Source organism: Limanda limanda, chromosome 4, assembly GCF_963576545.1.
Source record: "Limanda limanda chromosome 4, fLimLim1.1, whole genome shotgun sequence".
NCBI classification, from domain to species: Eukaryota; Metazoa; Chordata; class Actinopteri; order Pleuronectiformes; family Pleuronectidae; genus Limanda; species Limanda limanda.
The window spans coordinates 20,294,216-20,317,122 of NC_083639.1; the positions used below are offsets into that span (position 1 = coordinate 20,294,216).

At 39.5% G+C, this 22,907-nt stretch overlaps 2 protein-coding genes across 3 annotated transcripts; both read right to left on the reverse strand.

The window, feature by feature from the left end:
- Nucleotides 1-1,142: 1,142 nt before the first annotated feature.
- Nucleotides 1,143-6,406, reverse strand: LOC133000029 (serine/arginine-rich splicing factor 6-like). 2 transcript variants are annotated; one of them, XM_061069885.1, is made up of 6 exons: nt 6,206-6,406; nt 4,954-5,096; nt 3,458-3,576; nt 2,553-2,755; nt 2,360-2,437; nt 1,143-2,010 (listed from the first exon to the last, which is right to left on the reverse strand). In XM_061069885.1, the coding sequence occupies exons 1-6, from the start codon at nt 6,310-6,312 to the stop codon at nt 1,647-1,649; spliced, it is 1,014 nt and encodes a 337-aa protein (XP_060925868.1). In that variant the 5' UTR covers nt 6,313-6,406; the 3' UTR covers nt 1,143-1,646. The 2 variants fall into 2 exon arrangements, with proteins under 2 accessions (XP_060925868.1, XP_060925867.1); XM_061069884.1 differs by having other exon boundaries at nt 4,945-5,096.
- Nucleotides 6,407-7,386: 980 nt separating this feature from the next.
- On the reverse strand, nt 7,387-12,733 carry acot8 (acyl-CoA thioesterase 8). The gene is made up of 6 exons (XM_061069707.1): nt 12,531-12,733; nt 10,929-11,065; nt 10,484-10,709; nt 9,539-9,696; nt 9,019-9,210; nt 7,387-8,015 (listed from the first exon to the last, which is right to left on the reverse strand). The coding sequence occupies exons 1-6, from the start codon at nt 12,731-12,733 to the stop codon at nt 7,897-7,899; spliced, it is 1,035 nt and encodes a 344-aa protein (XP_060925690.1). The 3' UTR covers nt 7,387-7,896.
- Between the last annotated feature and the right edge of the window lie 10,174 nt (nt 12,734-22,907).

The following is a 22,907-nucleotide window of genomic DNA, read 5'->3' on the forward strand; positions in this document are numbered from 1 at the left end:
TGGGATAAAAGCAGAGGACAAATTTCACTCAATTGCATGAGTGTATCTGTGCATGTTTGTGCATATGTGTGGGATAAATAAAAATGTATCTTATGTATCTCTGTATCTTATCCCACTGACATCTGAGTTCATATACTTGGGAAACCAGATATAAAACCTACTGGCATTAGGGACAAATACATGTTCAGGGTAATGCTGATAGCAAGTGAAAAAAGCTACAACCAACAGACGACTGGGTAGATGTCCTAAAATAAAATCGGGGAAAACTGGATAAGATATATGTTGAAACCATAGAGTTTGTAGAGAGTCCACACAACATAGAACTCATTAGCTCAGATGTTTTTTTGTTAAAAAGATAAAGTTCTACAAATGGAATAAAAAGTACATCACCCAGAGGTGCGTTATCTGGCTACAGGTACAGATCTATACAAATATATGAAAAGCATTTATTTTCATATGACATGCACAGGGGTATATGTGTATGATGGAGTAAATGTGCAAGAAATGATATGAGTATAAAGATGAAGAAGTTGTGCATATGTATTGTGTATGTGAGACTGTTAAGGGAATGCATGATGGACGTTAGACAGACAATTTAATCTAATATAAGCCTTTAAATTGCTATATAAATAAAACAAAAGTTTCAGGGTTTAACCAACAGAAAGGTTTAAACAGGTATACTCACTTTTGTCTACCTTTTTAGTAATAATCTAACAATTAGAGGATTTAAAAACAACTATTCCTCTAATGCTTTATTACTTTTATATTGCTTTGATATCAAACTTGAGATTTCCCAGGTAAGGAATGAACATCAATATTACATGATTATTTATATGTTTGCGAGTCCAGTGAAGTGGTATTTATAAGTTGACAAAGCAACTATTATCAACCTTTGTTTAAAAAAAGAAAAATATAAACATATCATGTCTTATCCGTTGTAAGGCTAATGGCCATTATATCAGAAATATGTCCAATACACTTTCTTGTGCTTGTTTGCTACCATCATGAATGTCCATGGACAACTGATCCCGAAATAATTATATAATAACAATTCTCTTGTCTGGGGGAATGCATATCAAATAAATCACAATATTGTTGTGATCTATACATTGGCAATTAATGTTCATGAATTAAATAGAGGATTTTCTTTGAATGCTATATTTTATTCCAATATGACAGAGCTAAACGTTGTAGATTGCTTCGAAATATAACTCACACAGGAAGAGGATCAGGGATCTTAAAAGGCAAAACAGGTAAAAACAATTATCACAGAACATGCAAATTGTGAACATTTGTTAGGAGGTTTACATCTTTCTATCTGGACTTGGTACATCATTTATATGTTATCAAAATATGAAGTAACTTCTGCCCCTGTTGTCTGCTGCTGGACTCAAAAAGTACATTTAGACCTAATTAAAACAAACAAAATACAACAACCTCTGATCACCATTTCACAGGAAAACATAACAAATCAGGAAAATATATAGATAAAATGACTTCCCTATTTGTTCCAAAAGGTACAAATCACTTTTGACCTGCAAACATCTCAAAGCACATCAGATACAGGCCTTGGATGTGTACTACCACTAAACTTTGTTCAATACGTTGTAACAGAAGCTTTCAGGTCTTGGGAGGCGGACCCAGGATCAAGAGCGTGACCTAGAGCGGGACACTGAGCGCTTCTCGGGGGAGTTGGAGAGCTGACGGAAGTTGCCAAGAGGCGATCTCGTGGTGCGTTTTTCATTCCTGCTCTCTGAGTGGGAACCTGAGCGGCTACGAGACCTCTTGCTCGAAGATTTCTCCTTGGAGCGACTTCGGGACTCGCGTTCCACTTTAGCTTTGGATCTGCTCTTGGAGCGTGAGCGGGACTTTTTACTGTTGTAGGGACTGCGTGATTTGCGTGAACGAGACTTCTCTGGTGATTTAGAGTGGCTGGACTTTCTCTTCGATCTTGAGTGAGACTTCCGTCCTGACCTGGAGTGAGACCGGCGCTTGCCGCGAGACTGAGATCTGCAAAAGAGAAAGACAAGTAAACAACGTTTAAGTTATGTGACTTTTAAAAAAATATATATATATAAAATAAAATAAAACATTGCTTCCCCAGTTTCTAGACCTTATTTCACTAACGCTCAGTATAATTCCCACTCACAGAAGGTAGGTATAATCACTTTCAGCTAGACTCTTGAACTAAGGCGACCTCCATGAAAACGATAACGATCTCTTTCCACATGAGCATTTTGGCTCCTATATGCTTGTCACATGAACACCTTCATATCTTTTCCTCCGCAGAAATTAATTTCAACACCTTCAGCATTTTCCAAATTTTCCGGCCAGCACAGGAGCCAAGTACTTGACTTACCGTGAGCGAGACCTTGAATGGCTGCGAGAACTCCGGCTTCTCCGGCTGCGGCTGCGAGAGCGCCGCCTGCTGCGAGATCTGTTGGTTCAACATGACAACCTTGAATATAAAACAGTAAGGGAAAAAAACAAAGACAACAAATTGCACACAAAAGATTCATGAGGCATTTTTTCTGATTTTGGGCTTCACTTACCTGGATCTGCTGCCAGAATATGAGCGCTTGCGCCGAGGTTTGTCCTCCACCAGACGAATCTTCCTCCCGTTAACATCAGTACCATCTAGCTTTTCTATAGCTCGCTTCATTTCTGAACGGGACCGGTACTCAATGATGCCCTCATTGGCGCGGCCTTTATGTGCATCAGCATAGGTCACTTCACCTGCTTGCCGCATAAAATCCTACAAAGAAACAAAAAATGACTGTGCTTACTAGTCTTGGCTGTGTGTTTAAGATCAGTGTCATGCTACAGTCAGTAGTATATAGTAGGGGTGGGAATTGGCAAAAATGTGACGATTCAATAGTATTGCGATACTTGGGCCACGATTCAATAGTATTGCGATTCTGCGATATATTGCGATACTGCAAGTATTGCGATTCATGTCCCCCATATTATTCAAAGGCATTACAAAAAATTTAGGAAAATAAGACTGCTCAACTTACTTCAAATGTCACATTTAATTCTGTGAACAACATTGTCTTCTACACATTAACTGAAGTGCAAAAACCAAGAAAGGGTAGTGCAAAAACTTTGTCCTTGAACATTCAGGACACAGGACCTTTGTAATTATTTTCTGAATAGGAGACCTCTCACATGAACACTGAGCTCAATCATATAAATAAGAGTAACCTAGAGCTTCAATCAAATTGAGACCTGCAAGGTCATGACCCAAAATGTTAAATTCATTTGGGAATATTGGCATTTTGTACAGTATCGATATAATCGCGGGTGCAAAATATCGCGATACTGAACAGAATCGATTTTTTCCCCCACCACTAGTATATAGAGACTACCTCCCACATTTTTTCTCAGAGCAAAAACTCAAAACAGGTAACAACTGGTTGGGAGACGGTACACTGTTTTACATTGCATTATCTCTCACCTTGAGGTCCTGCCAGCTGCATCTACTGGACAGGTTCTCCACAATGAGGCGGTGTTCAGTGCGCACAGGTGGCCCATACTTGTCCCTGCCAGTGCGATTCCAGCTGCTGTGGCCGCCACCTTTAAAGACAACAGGAAGATAAAAATGTCCACTACTTTGTGGAAAGGAGAGGACTCCGAAATGGCATACACTATATGAGAAACCACCACTACAGTCTGGTCTTGGTAACCTAGAATATGTACTGGGCCTAAGCCTCCTAACTATTTATCTTAATAGACTGCTAAGTAACTATCAGATTTCAGAAACAGGATAATTAAAGATAAACAATGTTTTTTCATCCTCATCCTCTGGACCCAGTGATCTGATGGCTTTGGGTACAGCAGTTAGGGATTACGGAAACTGAATGAGAAACAGCATTTTATTCTAAACTGTGTTTATGAATAGTTTCTTTGACGCACCATAGTAAATCCTGTGACAACAGCTGTAAAGGAACGACTATAGATCAACTTTGAATGATATAGGATCCAGAAAACAAAGATGTTGAGTTGTGTGGTTAAATATATAAATATATATATATATATCTAAATATATTTTGTTTCCTCACCCAAAGTTATAGGTCTTACATTCTTTAATTATTTTTGCTTTCAACATTTAGGTCTAAAATTATTGAATTATCTTTGCTTTCAACATTTAATCACATTTCTTCTTTGCAGTTGAACAGCCAGAAAATATCTCCCAACTATAAAGCTAGAGTTTGATTTACTGAACAATACAATATTCCTTACTTTGCTCACAACACATTTGTAAAGTTATAACACAAAGATGACGCCTACCAAAAAGTAAATACTAGAGTATTTGGGCGCCCAATCAGTGGCTGACACGTGTGCTGGCTTGGTCCTCTGCAATATGTCTTGCAAGAGTAAAACCAACAGGATTCCTCACCATCACCCTGGTCTATTGGAAAAGGATGCTGTCATCATGGCTTCCGGTAATGTCAACCAATGGTCAAATGGCAAAGGTCACACACACATTGTAAGGGGAAAGCCCAGGCCAAACAGGTCAGTCATCTTTACCCTCATTGGACTCGGACTCAGCCCGCAGTGGACTCTTTCAAATTGAGACATCAAGCACTTTGTTAATGTTGACTTCAAACTGAATACATTATTGCTTCACAAGTCTTACCTTTTCTTTAATAACTGTTACTCATGGGATTTTATCACATATTTATCACTATTATAAGTCTTTATTTCTAACTGCTGTCGGGCACTGTGTCAGCTCCATTAGATGGCAGTGGATATAAGGCTTTTCTAAAATACAAACTACCAAATACAAAAAACTGAGTTATAATTACCAAGGTGTGAATACAAGTCACATGAGTACCGACAGCTTTATTTAAATTATTGTACGTTACACGGGCAGTCAGTCTATAGTTATGATATTAAACAAAGACTGATTAAAACCCAAAATTGGCATATAGTTAGACGCACTGAACTTACTGCGTCCCCCAAAGCCGGATCCGTCTCTCCTGGGTCCTCGGGCATGCTCAATGACGACTCGCTCCCCACACAGCTCTTTCCCATTCAGTTCATACACAGCATCGTCAGCATCCCGCATGTCCTCAAACTCCACAAAGCCATACCTGTGTGGGATCAATGGGCAGGAGTCAATGCAGGTACTGCTCATTACTGTCATCATGCATTCATACAAATGAAGATTCAATTCTATTAAGTGTCGGAAAAAGGGATTAAAAAGTTAAGCCAAATCATGAAAACCATGAGTCGTCACGAACTAGCAAATAAACAGAGTTTTAACTTCAATAGTAAAGTCAATATTAGTTGATTAGGGATGATTAAAATAAAAAGGGGGTTGCTCCTGATTACCTGCTATTGTGGTATCCCTCAAGGTTCTGGTTTGGTCCACTTTTATTTTCTCTTTGAATTTTTCTAAAACATGGTATTTCTGGAAACGCCCAGACCTAGATATGACACTTCCTCAATTTAAATATTTGGATGATTTCAAATCCTGAACTGATGCTATTTTATTTTGTTCCACTACCTTTGTCACAAGCTTGTACAATACTCTTGGCCCCTATCCAACATCTCACATTCTGGAGTAAAAAATCTCGGGGTCCTCCAAAACTGTTTTCTTAAATTTGATACATACTACCTAAATTACTACGACTAATACTAACGTTAAAATCGACATGGAGATTTCATGCTAGTTACAAAGGCCTACGCGCACGCGCACACACACACACACACACACACTGTGTGTACACACTGCACGGCTGACAGCCTACAAGGGACATTTAACTACGCCACAATTTAGCCAGAGATTTTCTTGTTTTTGGGGTCTCATATCATAGTTGAAAAAATACGTATGAATATAAATGTGCACAAATATCTTATCGCATTTATTTTGTATTAGAGATGCTCATTAGAGACTCTCTGAACGACAGAAAGACTGACTCTGGACAGTTAGCCACCGTCCACAGTCAGTCACATGCAGCTGAGATAACGGTAATGTTAGCTTATAAACAATAGCGGCCTTTTCTGGTAAACTTTGATTGAATTTAAACGTAATAAAATAAGATGACTCGGGGTTATGTCTTTATTATGTTCACCCCCCTCCCCCTACACATCAGTCTAATTATAGCTGTAAATACTGAACAGTTGCACCCGGTCCGTCTCCAGTGGACCAGAAGCGTGAGCTAACCAGGCTGTTCCACATGACGAGGGGGGGTCTTACCCATTTTTCAAGTCGATCTCCAATAGTTTACCATAGCCGCTGAAAAACCTCTGAATGTCCTTCTCTCGAACATGGTAGCTGAGCTTGCCGACATAGACCCGCGGCATCTTCCGGTCCAATGGAAGAGCTTATTCCACAAGTTAGAAAACAACTGGTGTTAGCGGAGGGCCGCAGTCAGGCCGAGCAGGGGACGCGCAGAGGTCTGGCCGTTTCCGGCTGCATATTACAAAATAAAAGCCCGGCGTCCAAAAGAAGGAAAATTAATTAAATTGCATTACTGAGTGTATCTAACATTCCCCTTTACCTCCATGTTGTTATTTTATCTGCATCTGTAGAAAAGGAATCTACAGGGATCCAAATGGTCCTGGATAACATTTAGAACACAGCCTTTAATCTAGTCAATCCCTTTGACAACAAACACATTTAAAGACACTATTGCAGGTGGACAAATCTGTACATCTTCATTCCATCATCCTCTACAATCACGTCCCTTTTCTGTAAAGATATATATTAAGATGTATATATTTTATTTTCTATTTTAAATTTTTGATATTATATTCTATTTCATTGTTATTCTTTTTTATTCTATTTTATACTATTTCTATTTTTTATTTATTTTGAGTTGAAATTACTGAGGATTGCTTTAAGAGAGTGTGTGACCCAAGCATTTCATTGACAGTGACTACTTCATGTTATCTCTGTTCATTTGACAATAAAAATCTTGAATCTTGAATCTCGAATCATCTCTTTGAGAATCAGTCTGTAAGTCTTCCTGGTCCTCATGCCTCAGGTCATTACTTTTCTTCTGTGTTCTGTCCTCACTGTATTCAGTTCATGTGTCTTGACTTCAGATTGTGCAGAATGCTGCTGATCGCATTTTAACCAACACAAAGCGTAGGACCCATACCTCTCCAACTTTCGCCTGCATTCCTTGGCGACCATTATATTGACTGACGATTATAAGATTCCTTAAAATAACTTTCTTAGATATATTTCAACCAACACACGGTACTAGTTCCTAAGAGTCAAGGGTGGTGACTTAGGGTGAGCGTGCTCTTGCCATCAGGGCCCAGAGGCTCTGGATCTCCTTCCCTGGGGTAATTAGACTTTGCAGCATGTTACCAGTTTATAAAATCATTTCTTCAAACAAATTTTTACAAGAAAGACATTTAATCTGGATGTTGTTTTCAATGTTAAATTTAGTTTTCCACCTCTGATCACAACTAAGCAAGCCAGGATATCTGTCCACTATTGTATTATTATATATCTATAAGCACACTGAAAGTGTCAATGTTGCTCTTATGTTTGTGTGATGAACTTCCAAAAGCTTGATGAAACAAACTTAGATGCTTTGTATTTCTTATGTTGACAGAAAACGATGTGTCAAATCAGGGACACTAAAAGTATAAGCAGATCTTTACAGTAGAATATGGTCTCGACATTGATGAATATCAAATAAAAGTATGTCATGAGCAGCAGCTCAAAGAAAAAATCTCATCTAACAAATGAGAAGCATGTCTCCATTAGAACCTCTACTTTATTGACTGCCAAGAACATTAGATTTAGCATGTTCTTGATACAGATATGATAAATCCTATAATCAATATATTTACATTAAATTAATCTATTTATAAAATTATTAATAAATTGACATCATCAAAGTTATACATAAGTTAGACTTAGGAATGTGTTTAAAGTTTGCTGGGCTCTTTGAGGGATTTTACTCTCAAGACGCCCTCCTGGGCACAGGACACAGCGAGGACCCCGTCTCTTCTCCACAGTCTGCCTTGAACCAGTCCTCTACTGCCCCCTGCCGGACACAACACAAACCACGTTAGACAAAAGCACGATGCACAGAACAGATCTGTCTCCAGGATTTTGACAAGGTCTGCTGACACGAGCTGCAACAGTTGTATTGTCACTGAATTGGAATCGATCCCATACCAATTCACAATGCTCTAAATTGACTTCTAATTTAATTCAACTCAATTTCAGTTATTATATCAGTTATAACTAATATTGCTTGGACATAAAATAAATTCTTAGAGAACACAGGGTGTTAATTGTACAAAAAACATTCTAAACTGATGCATTATTAAATTTGAATGTTAGTACTGATATTCTGCTGTAAGCTCACATTGGCTGATATACAATACTGGACTGAACAGACCTCTCTGAAAGTCTCTGTGGTTTAGAGACCTATTGTACATTTTAAAGATACAGCTATTAATTTATGTACATTATTTTATATAACCACGTCTGGAAAACTCAAACAACCTTTTAACATTCCTCAATGGAAACTGTGTAGAACTTCTACAGACAGAACTCAGGTGCCCGGCTTTTCATCAGAGTCAACAGGTTGGAACACATCACCCCGGTTTTTAGCCTCTTTACAATGGCTTCTAGTAGGTTATATGAATTGATTTAAAGGGTATTTTAATGGTCTTGCTCCTCAGTATATTACAGATCTTTCATCCGCATACAACCATGATTGTATGTAAGTTGTAGATCCTCCGGCAAGGGCTCTTTCACTTTTGAAATAAGAGCTCATAGGCTCTGGGTCACCCTGTCTGAGGAAATACTGTAGGTTGAGTTAGTAAGCAAAGCTTAAAACGTATTTGTATCGTACCAGATTCCCTGATCTTACGTAATTCTAGTTTAAATTATTGTAATGGGTGCATATTTAAATATCTCTCACACTAAATACATGTTACTACATGGCTTCAGTAGTTTGTAGCACTGTGTAACAACAAATGAACCACATTCACTTGTTGTGTGCTTCTCATTAAGTGAGCTGCACACACCACACTGACCTGCCCATGGACTGTCGCACTCGTACAACATCCACTCGTCGCTGCGGAACGTGGTGTGGAACCACATGGCGTGGTCCAGAGAGGCCACAAACTGGGCCCTGTAGCTGGGGTACGGCAACAGTGCAGTGCCCAGGAATGCAAAGTCTGACACATATGCAGCAACGCAGCAATGCAGCTTCATGTTGCCTTCACCTACATGAACACAAATATAAACATATCATCGAATTTAGCTTATAGTGTCTTATCAGTCTCACATTTTCATTTATTTTCCCATTGAAACTTTTCCCCCCAACGTTTATGCAGTGTAGACATTTTTGTATTTTTTCTCAGTATGCTCTATCTGTTAATATTGATACTTTCATCATGATAGCATTGATTGTTTGTTTTAGCTGCAGCAAATATTCAATACAGTTACAAAATTAGACATGGACGTAGAATTATAGGATGACGCTTCAAATTCTATTCCATATACGCAACACATTCCTGCAAATGGCAGAATAATTCATTAAGATCATTTTACCAATATATCCTTGTGCTCGCACCCAGAACAGCTTCTTCGGCTCACAGGCAGCAGGTCTGTAAGAGGGCAGTGGCAGGACTGGCTTTATCTCAATGGGGATCTCATTAGCCAGCAGTTTGGTCAGGCCTTGTCTTAATTTGTCCGACAGGTCTGGTTTACTGTAAAATAACAGAAGATCGTGATTGAGGAACACCATCTGCAAGGCAATTCAAGGACTTTTTTAGCAAAGGTTTTTCTGTTAAAGAGTCAATGTGTCAGCTGTTGGTGGACCTGCTTCAAGTAGCACCTTTGTGAGCTTCTACTGGGATACTGTTTCAAATAAAATGAACAAGTGATAATGGAATATATATTCTGTGTTGTTTGTTTTTGGTTCCGGAAACACAGCTTGATCCAATTTCATGTTTGAAGCTTAAATGAGTCCTCCACCTTTGTGGTCTACTGCAATCTGTCTATTTACTTTTATCACATACTGGGATACAACAGTCAATTCCACTATTTGTTCTTAATAACTTGAACACGATCCAGTAAAAATTGCAATATGATCAATTTCAAATGGAATACCAATGGACAGTGATAAAAGTCGGTAACCTCAATCTTCTACGTTACCCTCCTTATACTTTAAAATTTTCATCTTCTCAATCATTTCACTGCTTTTTTCCCCTCTTTCTCCCCTTCAGGCACTGTTCATTGAAAAACAGCAGACACTGTTGTTGGGTTTTTCCAAATGTAATTTTCAGTGCTGAAACTACAATTTTTTTTTAATTTAACCTTGATTTTAATGGGATGATGACGGAGATCTTAAATTAAAAATGGAAACCACTGACGATACCTTTTAATGTGATATTCTAATCTAACAAACTGGGAATAAAAGCTCCACATATGTCTTGCTATACATGTGTGTTTTGTCTGTATTGGTGTCTTGTTAATGACAAATGGTTATTCTACTTGAGATGAAGATGAATAAGCTCCTCCACAGTGAGGAGGTCTTCAGGCGGAGGGACCACCGGCATGGTAAACTGATGCTGCACAGGGCTCGGCTGCAGCTTGTGGAAGGACGCTTGGCAGACCAGTATTGGCTGCCCGTGCTGGATGGCCTTCACGGAGCGCACTGTGAAACTACGACCATCTCTCGTGCGGTCCACCTGATACAGCACCGGAACCTTAGGGTCCCCTGAAAAACATCCAGAAGACATCTGAAGAGAAACAGTAACAAAGACTCTCTGTGCACAATTATCTGGACCGTTTTATTGATTATTGGCAGATGGGGAACTGTTAAATGTATAACTCTGTGAAACGGTCTATACTTTTGTTTGAAATCTTGCTCTGAATAAATTAACATGGTCAGATATCACATGTTCAGTTCATGCTGTCTGGGGTCAGCTCATCTTACCTGCTCGCACAAAATAACAGTGCAGAGAATGGGCATAGAGGTTATCATCCACAGATTTGGCCGCGGCCACGAGGGCCTGACCGATTATTTGACCTCCAAACAAACGCTGGCTGCGTGGTATCCAGTGATGCGTCCCTCTGGAGGAAATTAGAAAAACAAATAAAACATTCATACAGTTGCACCCAACTAAACCTAATATATTATAATAAACAATCATCAAATAAGTGAAACCTCCATGATTGGTTGAATGTTAAGTTTGTTAAAACGGGTGTAGATGTGAATGTGAGATCAGTATGACACTATGGTCAAGCCAGCCAAAACTCGCATCTCTGAGGTCAAATCAGCCGACACAGAAATTCTACTGCACTCATATACTGACACTTATGGTAAATGCATCCAAACCGCCAAGAAAGGGGAAGGCAACTGAGTACTCGAAGTCAGAGGAAGAACACATGTGGGCCTAGGTCCGGTTTGCAAAATAAACTGTTGACATGGAGCCTAAACAAAATGAAAAATTGGATTAAATTCAAAAGAAGTATATATTGTCTTACCTGTGCCATTTTTATGAATAGCATTTTGACGGTATAAATTATGAGATTTTACAAAATAAAAATCACACATTTTACGCTTCAAGTAGCTAATTTCTGGATACCTCAAAGTACTGTAAAAACACTTTGCTAAATAAGTTCAGAGAGAGACTGATATGCCTGTGTTCAGGACCTCTCTGACTATGAATTCATCGAATATCAAACAATTTTACTGTATAGATTAGGAGATTTTTCAAAGTAAAGTCCAACATGTGTACAATCAAATCAGTTCATTTCTGGATATTTCAAAGTACTATAAAAACAATTTGCTCAATAAGTTCAGAGTGAGACTTTGAAAAAATCTCTTAATCTATACAGTAAATATGTTTGATATTCAGTACATTGATAGTCAGAGAGGTCCTGAACTCAGGCATATCAGTCTCTCTCTGAACTTATTGAGCAAAGTGTTTTTACAGTACTTTGAAATATCCAGAAATTAGCTACTTGAAGCCTAAAGTGTGTGACTTTTATTTTGCAAAAATCTCTAAATTGATACAGTCAAAATGCTATTCATAAATATGACACATGCGACGATATATACTTCTTGTGAATATAATCCAATCCATTTCCTTTTGAATTATGCATTTTGTGTTTTCTCCATGTCAACAGTTTATTTTGAAAAAACGCTTTGGATGCGTTTACCATAAATGTCAGTATACGCGCGCAGTAGAATTTCTGTGTCGGCTGATTTGACCACAGTGGTATAGACTAATGTTAGCAGACTTCAAAACACACAGACGTTGAGGTTCATTTGATGGCATTGTGTTGCTGAACCAAAACGTGTTAGGGTCATACAGTTTACTTGGTTAAGGAGCATATTTCCTGCAGTATTATAAACACCAGTGTACAAAGACACAGGGGCTGATAGTCCAACCGTTTAGATGTGAAACTCAGGTAAGATCTTGAAAATGTAAGATATTGGAAATATAGATAATTAGAGGTAGTGCTGTCGTATTTACGGTGAACCCGACAGCCCCAGCTGTCATGTCGCCACAGCTGTGCGCAGTGACCTCACCTGTACAGGTCTACATCCAGCTTTTCTAAGTTCAAAACGCTGGTGACCAGGACGCTTTTCAGGTCCTTAGTGAACGGAGCTTCGGCTCCATGTTCAGGTCTGTCCGGGCTCTCTTCCTCTGGTGAGCCGGTGCCCCCTGAACCCTCACAGCTCTTAGTTACACCGCTGACAGTGTCGATAGCATCCGCCTCTGTGTCTGCCATGTTTCTACAGACTTCTTCTTGATGCCTCTTCAGACTCCGCACGCAGCGAAAACACATTGATGCCCCCTTCAGGTCAAGCGCAGAACTCCACTTATAACTGTAAACCAATGACTGCTCATACTGTATATAAATTTACTTTGATGAATCTTTAAAAGCAGTAAATATATCTTCATATCTAAATTAACAGTGTATATATAATTTTATATTATAATAAGATAATGTATCTTCATACTTTCATATACATGTATATATTTTAATATACAGAACATGTATCTATTTATCTCTACAAAAAGAGAACATGTGTTTATATCTTTATGTAAAATGTATATATATCTTCATATATGTGTATACAGTAAATATATCTGCTAGGGCTGGGCAAGTTAACTAGTTAATTACGAGTAAACTCATCACTTATTTAACTCAACTAATTATTTTATCTCGCATTAACTCAGGTTTGATTATTTATTGTTTTATTGTGAAAGTCAGGCTTTTATTTTGTGAAAGTCTGTTGCTGACTGCTGCGGAACCGGAAAAAAGAAAATAATTGGCGGATAAACAACCATGGATAAGGCTACAGAGCTTTTACATGGCCATTTTCATTTTAAAGTCCTTCCAGACGGAGAGTCGACAGAACCAAAGTTATTTGTAGCCACTGCCAAGGTGAATTTTCTTATCACCGGAGTACTTCCAGTCTAAAATATCACCTGAATGCAAAACACACAGTTGATATCAGCAAATCACTCAACGAAACAACGAGTGGACAGTGTTGGGGAGTAACGGAATACATGTAACGGCGTTACGTATTTAGAATACAAATTATGAGTAACTGTATTCCGTTACAGTTACAAATTAAATAGATGGTATTCAGAATACAGTTACATTGTTGAAATCAGTGGATTACATGACGGCACTTCTCTGTTTCACGAGTTTAATCACTGTCTCGTAAATCCACCGGAGGCAAAGCCCCCAGGAAGCAGCTGGAGACCAGGGCTGCCGTAATAGCGCCCGGACCCCGGCGGCGTGAAGAAGCCTCACCGCTACCCGCTCGGGACCGTTACAGGCCCCGGGACCTTGGCTCTGAGAGAGTTCCGTCGCTACCAGAAATCTACGGAGCTGCTGATCCGCAAGCTGCCCTTCCAGCGCCTGGTGAGAGAAGACCGACCTGCGCTCCCAGAGCTCCGCTGTCATGGCTCTGCAGGAGACCAGCGAGGCACGCAGGGTTCACACCGGACGCTGAAGCGACGCTAAAATAATATCACCCGTTGACCCAGTAGTATAAAAGCATATGGTCACTTGTTGCTCCAACATTAACTGCAACAGCGTCCCAATTTAATGTCATCCATCTCCAAGAACTTCTCCGCTGTTTGCTCTGTTCAATGTCGGGTGTCGAGGGTAAATTACGTATTCTCCGCCCCCCCCCCCTCTCTTTATTTAAAACTCCAGGACAACAGAAGGGGAATACAAACTATGGGATGCATGCTTTATCATTTATATCATATAAAATATGTCATCAATATCGTTTAAAATCCTTTTTCAGTGTGTTTCCTGGAGCGATACGCTCGCGTCAAGCGCAAAAAATAGACCCGACGCCGAAACGATCGCTGCACGGCGCGAGGCAGCCTTGGCGCAGGGGGGGGGGGTTCAGCCTCCGGTGAGACCCGCACAGAGGTGGGAGTGGATGGGAGCCGGACATCCAGCGGGCCCGCAGCATCGGTGGAGAGAGAGTTTAAACTGCTGCTGCTCCACTGACTAAAACAACGCCGCAATCATACACTTAAAAAATGCAATACAAACCGGAAGTATTCCAAGTATTCAGAATACGTTACTCAGATTAGTTAATGTAATGGAATACGTTACAGATTACATTTTTGTGCATGTATTCTGTATTCTGTAACGGAATACGTTTTGAAAGTATCCTTCCCAACACTGCGAGTGGAGCGAGGCTTCGGCAGACTACGTTAGACGCAGGGAGGAGTATACATTTTTCATAACGAAGAGGATAACATTAATGCCCTGGCAGTGGCATTGAGCTTTAACTTTGTATTTGCTTTGATAACATTGTTAAGTTGAGATTTACACTGAATATTTTATTTAACTGCTACTGTATTAAATGCTGATGTTAAAAGTGTTTGCACAACAAATGTTATGGCACTTTCGTTCATATGGCAGAACATTGAAAATAAAATTGCGCTATACACTACTTTTTAATTCATTATTGGATTTTGCGTATACAAATGCGATTAATCGTGATTAATCAGGGAAATCATGCGATTAATCGCGATTAAAACTTTTAATCGTTGCCCAGCCCTAATATCTGCATATCTTGAGTGTATACGTCTTCATATCTTCATATACAGTGAATATATTATTATACATACATAGGCATTGTCTATATGTGCTCATATCTTTATATACAGTCAATATATCTTCATATCTTTGTATAGTATGAATATATTTTATATATTTTTATACATTTTATATATCCTTTATACAGTGTATATATCTTCATATCTTTATGGGCAGTGTATTTGTTTTCACATCTTCACATCTTCATATAGCCTATGGAGTCATTCTTCCTGCATACTGTGCTCTGGTATGACACAGTTCCACATGTGAGAAGTTACAGTAAAATGTTACTTTCTCTGTGAGAGTAGCTGCAGTGGATTAAGTTGTTTCCTTTTTAAAACCAAATGCACAGTACTTGGATTTTTCTATAGGAAATTTAAAACATTTATCTTCCTTTGTACTTAAACCTGCAGAAACTGCCTTAAATGTGATCCATATTACAAACATTGTTCCATATGGTGTCAGAATTGGCAAAAAGAAAACAAAAACGCTTAATGTGGATTGCAGGACTGTCACCTCATTACCACATCATTTTCCATTCGAGTGCACCCAGTAATGGTTGTTCCTACTGCCTGAGCTTCTGTGATCACGCCCTCCACGACAACATGTCTTAAGCAGCTACTGCAGATTAACATGTTAGAGCTCATGCAGGTTTTCAGTATGTTGACACATGCACCGTGATAGATTGGAGAAATTAATGTACTATTATTACATCACCTGTCATATCTGTATGCAATAGGATGAATAAATCATCAAATGACTGCAGCAGCCTGGGAGTGTAGGTGTAGTAGAAAGCCTCTGAGCATGTAATGAGGTTCTAAGCTCATTGTTACAGGCTTCGTTCATATAATATTTTTTCACCATTACTGGTGTTATTGGTTAACATTTAGTTCTATAGTTTTCCCACTGCTCCTACAGGTCATCAGTAAACATGGCTACCACTGTCAGTGTTTCTATTGTATAGGTTTTCCATTCAAGTGTTGCTAAGTCCTCATTACTGCTCTGGTCCACCTGAAATAAATAAGACTTGCAGAAAGAAGCAATAGAGAAATCTGTCATGGCATAACCAAAACTGCTCCAACAGTGGCAGCAGAGGATTTTAACTTTGCTCGAAACTTGATGGAAGGATGCAATGTAGGTCAAGGAAGAACCCATAAATCTCCCTTGTGGATCCAGATCAGGGGATGGACGGTTGGCGTAGGTATGCATTCGACCAAGTGTCGTTATAGTTTTAAAAGCTCTCCGACAACACCATCCAATATATGGATATTTATTTGTCCAATAGACATATGTATATAATGATGGTATATTACAATTTAATGTAAAGCTAAAGCAAGTGCTTACAGTGACTTCACATGGAGGTCTGAACTTCAATGTTTCACTCATTGCTGCTTAAAAATGTATCCAAGTTCTTACGCACATCTCAGGAAAAAGGAGTCTGTTCTAAAAAGTCTGAGAAACCTGAAGTCTTGAGTATTTCTCTCAGATATTTTTCACAGGCCACAGTAGAGTGTGACTGAGATTTATCATCTGCATATTCATCCTACTGTAGAAGTTTGAGTTTCTGCTGGAAAGTATCGTGTGAAAAGATTTCTGCAGTGGAGTATTGGACATTTTTTAATCACATCTTCGCAAAATGAATCATATATTTACAAAAGACACTTTATGATGACATGGGGGTTGTATGAAGCTGAGGTGGTCAGTGGACAACTGGGCTTTGTCTGCACCAATGTGGTTGGACAAGGTTCAGAATGCACGAGATTGAGTAATCGATAACAGACTGTGCACATTTAGGGTTTGGATTCAACAACTGTGGTCACTCAAAGCATCAGGGTCATACATGTCTACTGTGACATGTAAGTCTGCATTTTATTTGGTTGGTTTGAGTTTATCCAGATTTCTGCTGCTCACCTTCTTTTCTTGTCTTTGCTCTTCAGACAAACAATTTCTCCTTCAGGCCCCTCATCCTGTTTGCTCCTGTAATCAGCTGGAAGCTGGCGTATCGCTGGGCGGACGCCATCGTCTGCTTTGAACACATTCTCTGCTCACCTGGCAGCCCCTGACTCTTCCAGCCACCAGTTGTGTGATGACACTGTTTGGAATCAAGTGCCATGCTGGGCTGGTATTCTCTACTGATCACTTCATTATAACATGATCTTTTTGTTTTTATTTATATATATATACATATGCATCTTTCTCTATGAGAAGGGGAAATCTTGGGTTCAATATCTTGCCCAAGGGCACTCGTAATGGGAAAGATTGGGATTGAACCATGCACTTTCTGGTTGCAGGACGACCGCTCTAGCCCCTGAGCCATAGATAGACAGCAAAATAACTTTTGACCACTCAAACATTATTGTATTATTTGCCACAAACAGCTATTGTGCCCACTGTGTATATGATAACTTTATGATAACTGTGTAATGTAAATTGGTTTAAATTTGGTCCAGTTTATGCAGTAGTCAACTGGCACAGCCACACATCATATACTGGCTTTTCCTGTACTATGTCTGAAATTTCACTTGAGCCAGTGAGCCAGGAAGTTACGTAGAAGTCCACTGTTCTACTCCTCCCATCACAGTTATGATAAAGTCAACTGCATTTATCTTTTCACACTACTTTAAATACAAAAACACACAGAATGTCGGTTTGGAAATGAGATTTTTCAAAGATCTGCATTTCTGGATTAGGAGCACATTTCCCACATTTTGAGCTTTCATTCTTGTTTTTCCGCTGTAGTGTTTTTGTATTGTTTGAGTATTTTTGCTACTCACTGTGTGAAAGACCCTGGGATCATTCTTTTATTTTTAAGGCAACATCAGACATGACTTGAACATTGCTTTCCTAACTTTGTTTAAAAAAACATTTGAAATAGTAAAGTATTCCATCATAGTAAATGGTGTGTATTTATAGAATGATTTTTCATTACAGTTTTGCCATTCAGCCAATCATGTACACATTCATACAATGCATCTATGTGCAGCACTTTCTCTAACTCTATCTACCATCAGGGGCAATTTAAAATTCAGTATCTTGCTCAAGGACACTGCGGTATGCTGAATGGAGGAGACAGGGATCCGACCACCATCCTTCTGGTTAGTGGATGACCCACTCTATCTCCTGAGCCACAGTTTTAACACTGAACTTGTTGTTGTAGAAAGGATAAAATAAACAACACTTTATTTTTTAGCTCCCTCCGTGCTGTTGCAAGATGAGATTAATTGTTCTCCCAGTTTATTTCGTAATAACCTTGTTTTTCCTCAGTTATATTGATCGACAACAACAGTGCATACACATTTATTGTATTCTGTTCAGTGCACTGATACAGAACCTGTTCTCAGCTGCTCCCCTGCAGTGTTGTCAGAGGCAATGAAAACAAACTGCAGGTATGAAATATACTTTATCTAATTGCCTTTTTGTCTTTACAGATAAGCCACAGACTACGTACATCTTTGTGGCTACCCCATCTGTTTTAGATGCAAACCCTGATGACCCGTATGTGTGAAACTTCATCCAGGTTTGTGTCTCAAAAGGCTTTTGGACTTGTATGTAATGTATATAAATTGTCTGGTGGTCCTAGTGACTCAGTCTGACGTGTCTGCCAGCCATCCTGATGACCCTTAATGTGTGTGTCCCTCTTTAGTCCTTTCTTTCCCTGCCCTGCTCTGTCCCCTCCAGAGTGACAACCCAAGATAGAATACGGATGTGGGCCACTTCAGGCAATGATTCGGCACTTCTGGCCTTCTTGTGGCCCAAACAAAATGGATCTGAGCCTAAACTGGTCTACTAAAATTGGCAAACATGTAGTGCTCTCAGCAAGGTGTAATTTGGATGTGAAATTAAACACCGTAGTGTCATCATTCCACGCAGTATGTGCGCCCTAATGTTGGATCTGTGGAATGTGGGCCAAATCTGCGGCATTCAATTTTTATATGCGGGACACATCTTCCTTCACTGCAGAGTGAGCAGCAAGAGCTGCGACCACTGTGTTCCAGTGGGCCAGTGTTGGGATTTCCAACTTTTAACTATAGGTTGTGGCTGACAGAATTCTAACCAAATAAAGATAGAAGTATTTTTAGTTAGATATTATGCCTTCATACAAATGCATTTAATAACCGTTGCTGTTTAGTGCCAATAATGTATCTTTTACTTGTCCTCATAATTAACTTTTTTGATATTAAAGCACATTTTCCCTTGGATTCATTCAACATCAGACAGAGTTCATGGAGCTGTCCTTTCTGGGGCAAAGTCAGTATGACATTGTTTGGGTTCAGTTGTTGCGAATGTTTACACAGTCAGGTTTGTTTTGATGAAGCAGAAAACATAATAATCTTTTCTCCAATTGTAAACACCATTGGCCGACATTGCATCTGCTGGTTCAAGGCCTTTCATGAAGGGTAGAGTTGCCAAGCAACTATAGCGTCATTGGGAGTGTCTCCCTGTTCTACTTCCGTATTCCAAATGCCAGGAGGATGGATTACGCCTGCGCACTTCCGAGGAGGAGGAACGAAGATCTACTGTTATAAAATAGACAGGCGCCGGATGTTCAGGGCGCTGTGATACAACTAATGTACTGGAAGCCCATTGCTTTGCTGTAACCTGTTCATTGCTTTTCTAAATAAATTCTTGATTGACTAAACTGAGTTCGGCTCATCTTCTCTTAAAGAATAAAAGAACACGTTTTAACACCAGACACTAGTCCTCTGACTTAACAGAAAGAATCGATCAGTAATCAATGCTTTACTGCCCAACATCGACTATGGCCTCTAATCATTCAACCCCCACCTCACCTCACAGTTTTTCAGGAGGACTCGTCGCTCTGTTCCCAGCTCTGCTCGGCTTGATCCCCTCAACACTTGAACAATCACCTGCAAGTGTAAAATACAAACAGGCATCAGAGCAGTGAGCTGTACAATCAGCTTGAGCTTGAGGGAAGACGAGACATGGCGTGAGCTGTTACCACTGCAATAAAACATTTCATTATGTGTTTGTTGTTTTCACATGTGCTCAATTATTGCTCGATCTTTTATATCTTCTTAGTAACAATGTCTAAATGTGTAAAAATTATTCATTTCAATAAAATAACACCACATGTTGTAATATAAATATGCTTGGGAAATATGAGTGTGCTTAATAAAGTAAAGGATAATCATGATGCCTTTAACTTGTTACCATAGTCTGTGCTCCAAGGTAAATCTTATTCTCTTTACCTTACTTTCTTCCATTTAATTCCAGAGCAGCATGTTTATATTTCTGGCAGAAAAATACAACGTCTCAGCAGACAGATCTCTCATCTGTGTAGCCCTGCGTCCTTTGAATCAACAAACGGAGACGACGCCCAGTGGGAAAACGTCATTAACATAGTCCCCATTTTCTGCCACTCCGTAAATGCGAAGCTGCCTTCAGGGGCTGTGGGACAGATCACATCTAAGAGTTGGCCCATTGCAATGTAAGTCATCAAAGCGTGAAATAACCTCAGAAATGAGTTAAGCCAGTGGTGGAGGAAATACTCTGATCCTTTACTAAAGTACTATAACCATGAAGCTAAAATACTCTTGTTTACTTGAATAAAATTAAGAAGATTCAGAAAAATTATGCCCACATTTTAAGAAATCACTGCAGGGAAATGGCCCCAATTATTTGGACCTGCTATCATAGCTGTCTGAGGTGGATGTAGTTAGATTTGTGTATGGAAAAGGTTCAATGTGCTTAATTGACTGAGCTTATAAATATAATAATTTAGTATATTCATAAAAAATTGTTTAATGGTGCATCCTTGGACGGCTGTGGCTGAGGGGTCAGTGGTCGTCCTCCAACCTGAAGGTCGGCAGTTTGATCCCCAGTCTGACCCATCTGCATGCCGAAGTGTCCTTGGGCAAGATGCTTAACCCTGAATGGCCCCCCATAGAATAACAAAGTGCTGCTAATAGATGCACTGTATGAATGTGTGTGTGAATGGGTGAATGTAAAACTGTGCTGTAAAGCACTATGAGTGGTCATCAAGACTAGAAAAGCGCTATATAAATACAAAACCATTTACCATCCTTATTTTAAAAGTTATTCATATGTTTTGCTTATAGCCTCAATTCTTAATTTATAAAACAACTGGTAACTACATATTAGAACAGACATGGGCAAAGTACGGCCCGTTGGTCTTTTTAATCCGGCCCGCCGAAGTTGTCCAAATAATAAAAAAATAAAAAAATTCAAATTAAATTTTTTTTGAAACAATTTAGTAGCACTTAAATGGCACGTACTTATAGCACTTTGTAGTTTTGCTTTATTTTTGAAGAAATCATACTTTCTTGATTCTTGTTGTTCTGGGGTTGAATGCACTTATTGTAAGTCGCTTTGGATAAAAGCGTCAGCTAAATTAAATTTGACCGGGAGTGTGGTGTATAGGGCTCGAAAAGGCATATGATCTCCCTTCACTTTTCCCCTTTGCCCTGTGAGCCCTTCTGTAAAATGAGAGGATCAAGGAAACGAAGAGTGGACAATGAGTTCCGAGTGTTTAACACGGAGTTGACAACAAAATACTTTTTCACTGATGTCCAATCGAAGGCTGTATGCCTGATATGTCGAGAAACTGTCGCAGTTTTCATGGAGTACAACATCAGCCGTCACTTTGCTACGAAGCATGCTAACTACGCTAGCAAGCAGTCAACGCAAGAACGGGTGGCTGCAGCTCAGAGGTTGGCGACTAATTTACAGACTCAGCCACATTTTTTTTCACAGATAAACTGCGATTAAAGAGTCATCTACCAAGGCATGTTTTTTGGGGGGCATTCGAAATAGCAAAGGCTAGCAAGCCTTTCTCTGAAGGCAGGTTCTTGTTAAATGGCCTTGCAAATAAGTGCTTTGCTACTTGGTAAAGGCCAAATCCTTTCATGTAATGATTTTTCCATGTCATTTATATTAGTTCACAAAAACACTCCATCCATCTGTTCCTGGCCCGGCCCCTCTGTCAAATTTTAGAACCCATTGTGGCCCGCGAGTCAAAAAGTTTGCCCACCCTGTATTAGAACAATATTTTTGTATGAACGTTAAGTACAAATACATGACATATGTAATAAAGTCCATGCATTTAGTCACATTCGTGGACCCAGCGAAGGCTTCGCTTATATGGAGAACAGTGAGCTGCAAACTCTATGGTTATAATATCAGTCAATCAGTCAATCAGAATCCTTTAATAGTCCCACAGTGGGGAAATTTGAGGGTTTTACAGCAGCAGCGCAGGCACAGTGCAACAAGAGCAAAAGAAAGAGCAAAACAACATGGTAAGAAACAAAAACAACAATGAGCAGAAAGAAAAAGTAAACAGTCAAATAAGCAAATAAATAGTAAGTAGAAGAACAACTAAACAATACAATTAAATAATTAAATAAAATAATTAAATAAATTAAATTGCACAAATTGCACGAATTGTGTTGTGTGTTCAATGGGGTCACAGCTGTTTGTACAGTCTGACAGTCTGACACACTCTATTGCATAACTAACATTATATGTCTGAAGCCCATTTGCAATGTCTGGCCTCTAGATAGGTATTATTTTACCTTTCAAACCAAAAATGAATCTCACAAGTTGAATTCAGATTTTGTATCTAAAGACATTGGGGCACATTGAGAAAGAAGGGGGATTTACGAGGCGCTCGGGAAGGCGCCATGATGCTGAGCGCGTAATGGATTTCCCCAGCAGCGCTGCAGCTGCTCGTCTCTGAGCAGGAGCTGCAGCTGCAGCAGCGCAGCCCCAGTGAAGAAGCAGCTCCACCACTTGATGCTGGCGACCTTGGCCGGCGCTGGCTACGCCTTCCGGCTTCCCCTCTGCCACC

Coding starts and splice junctions, on each gene's coding strand:
- LOC133000029 (XM_061069884.1), bottom strand. CDS start 6,312: ATGCCGCGGGTCTATGTCGGCAAGCTCAGCTACCATGTTCGAGAGAAG. Junction 5,097..6,205: donor GAGATCGACTTGAAAAATGG/GTAAGACCCCCC, acceptor GATCCCACACAG/GTATGGCTTTGTGGAGTTTG. Junction 3,577..4,944: donor TGGGGGACGCAGTAAGTTCA/GTGCGTCTAACT, acceptor TTGTCTTTAAAG/GTGGCGGCCACAGCAGCTGG.
- acot8 (XM_061069707.1), bottom strand. CDS start 12,733: ATGGCAGACACAGAGGCGGATGCTATCGACACTGTCAGCGGTGTAACT. Junction 11,066..12,530: donor CTGGATGTAGACCTGTACAG/GTGAGGTCACTG, acceptor AATTTCCTCCAG/AGGGACGCATCACTGGATAC. Junction 9,697..10,483: donor CTTATTCATCTTCATCTCAA/GTAGAATAACCA, acceptor GTTATTTTACAG/TAAACCAGACCTGTCGGACA.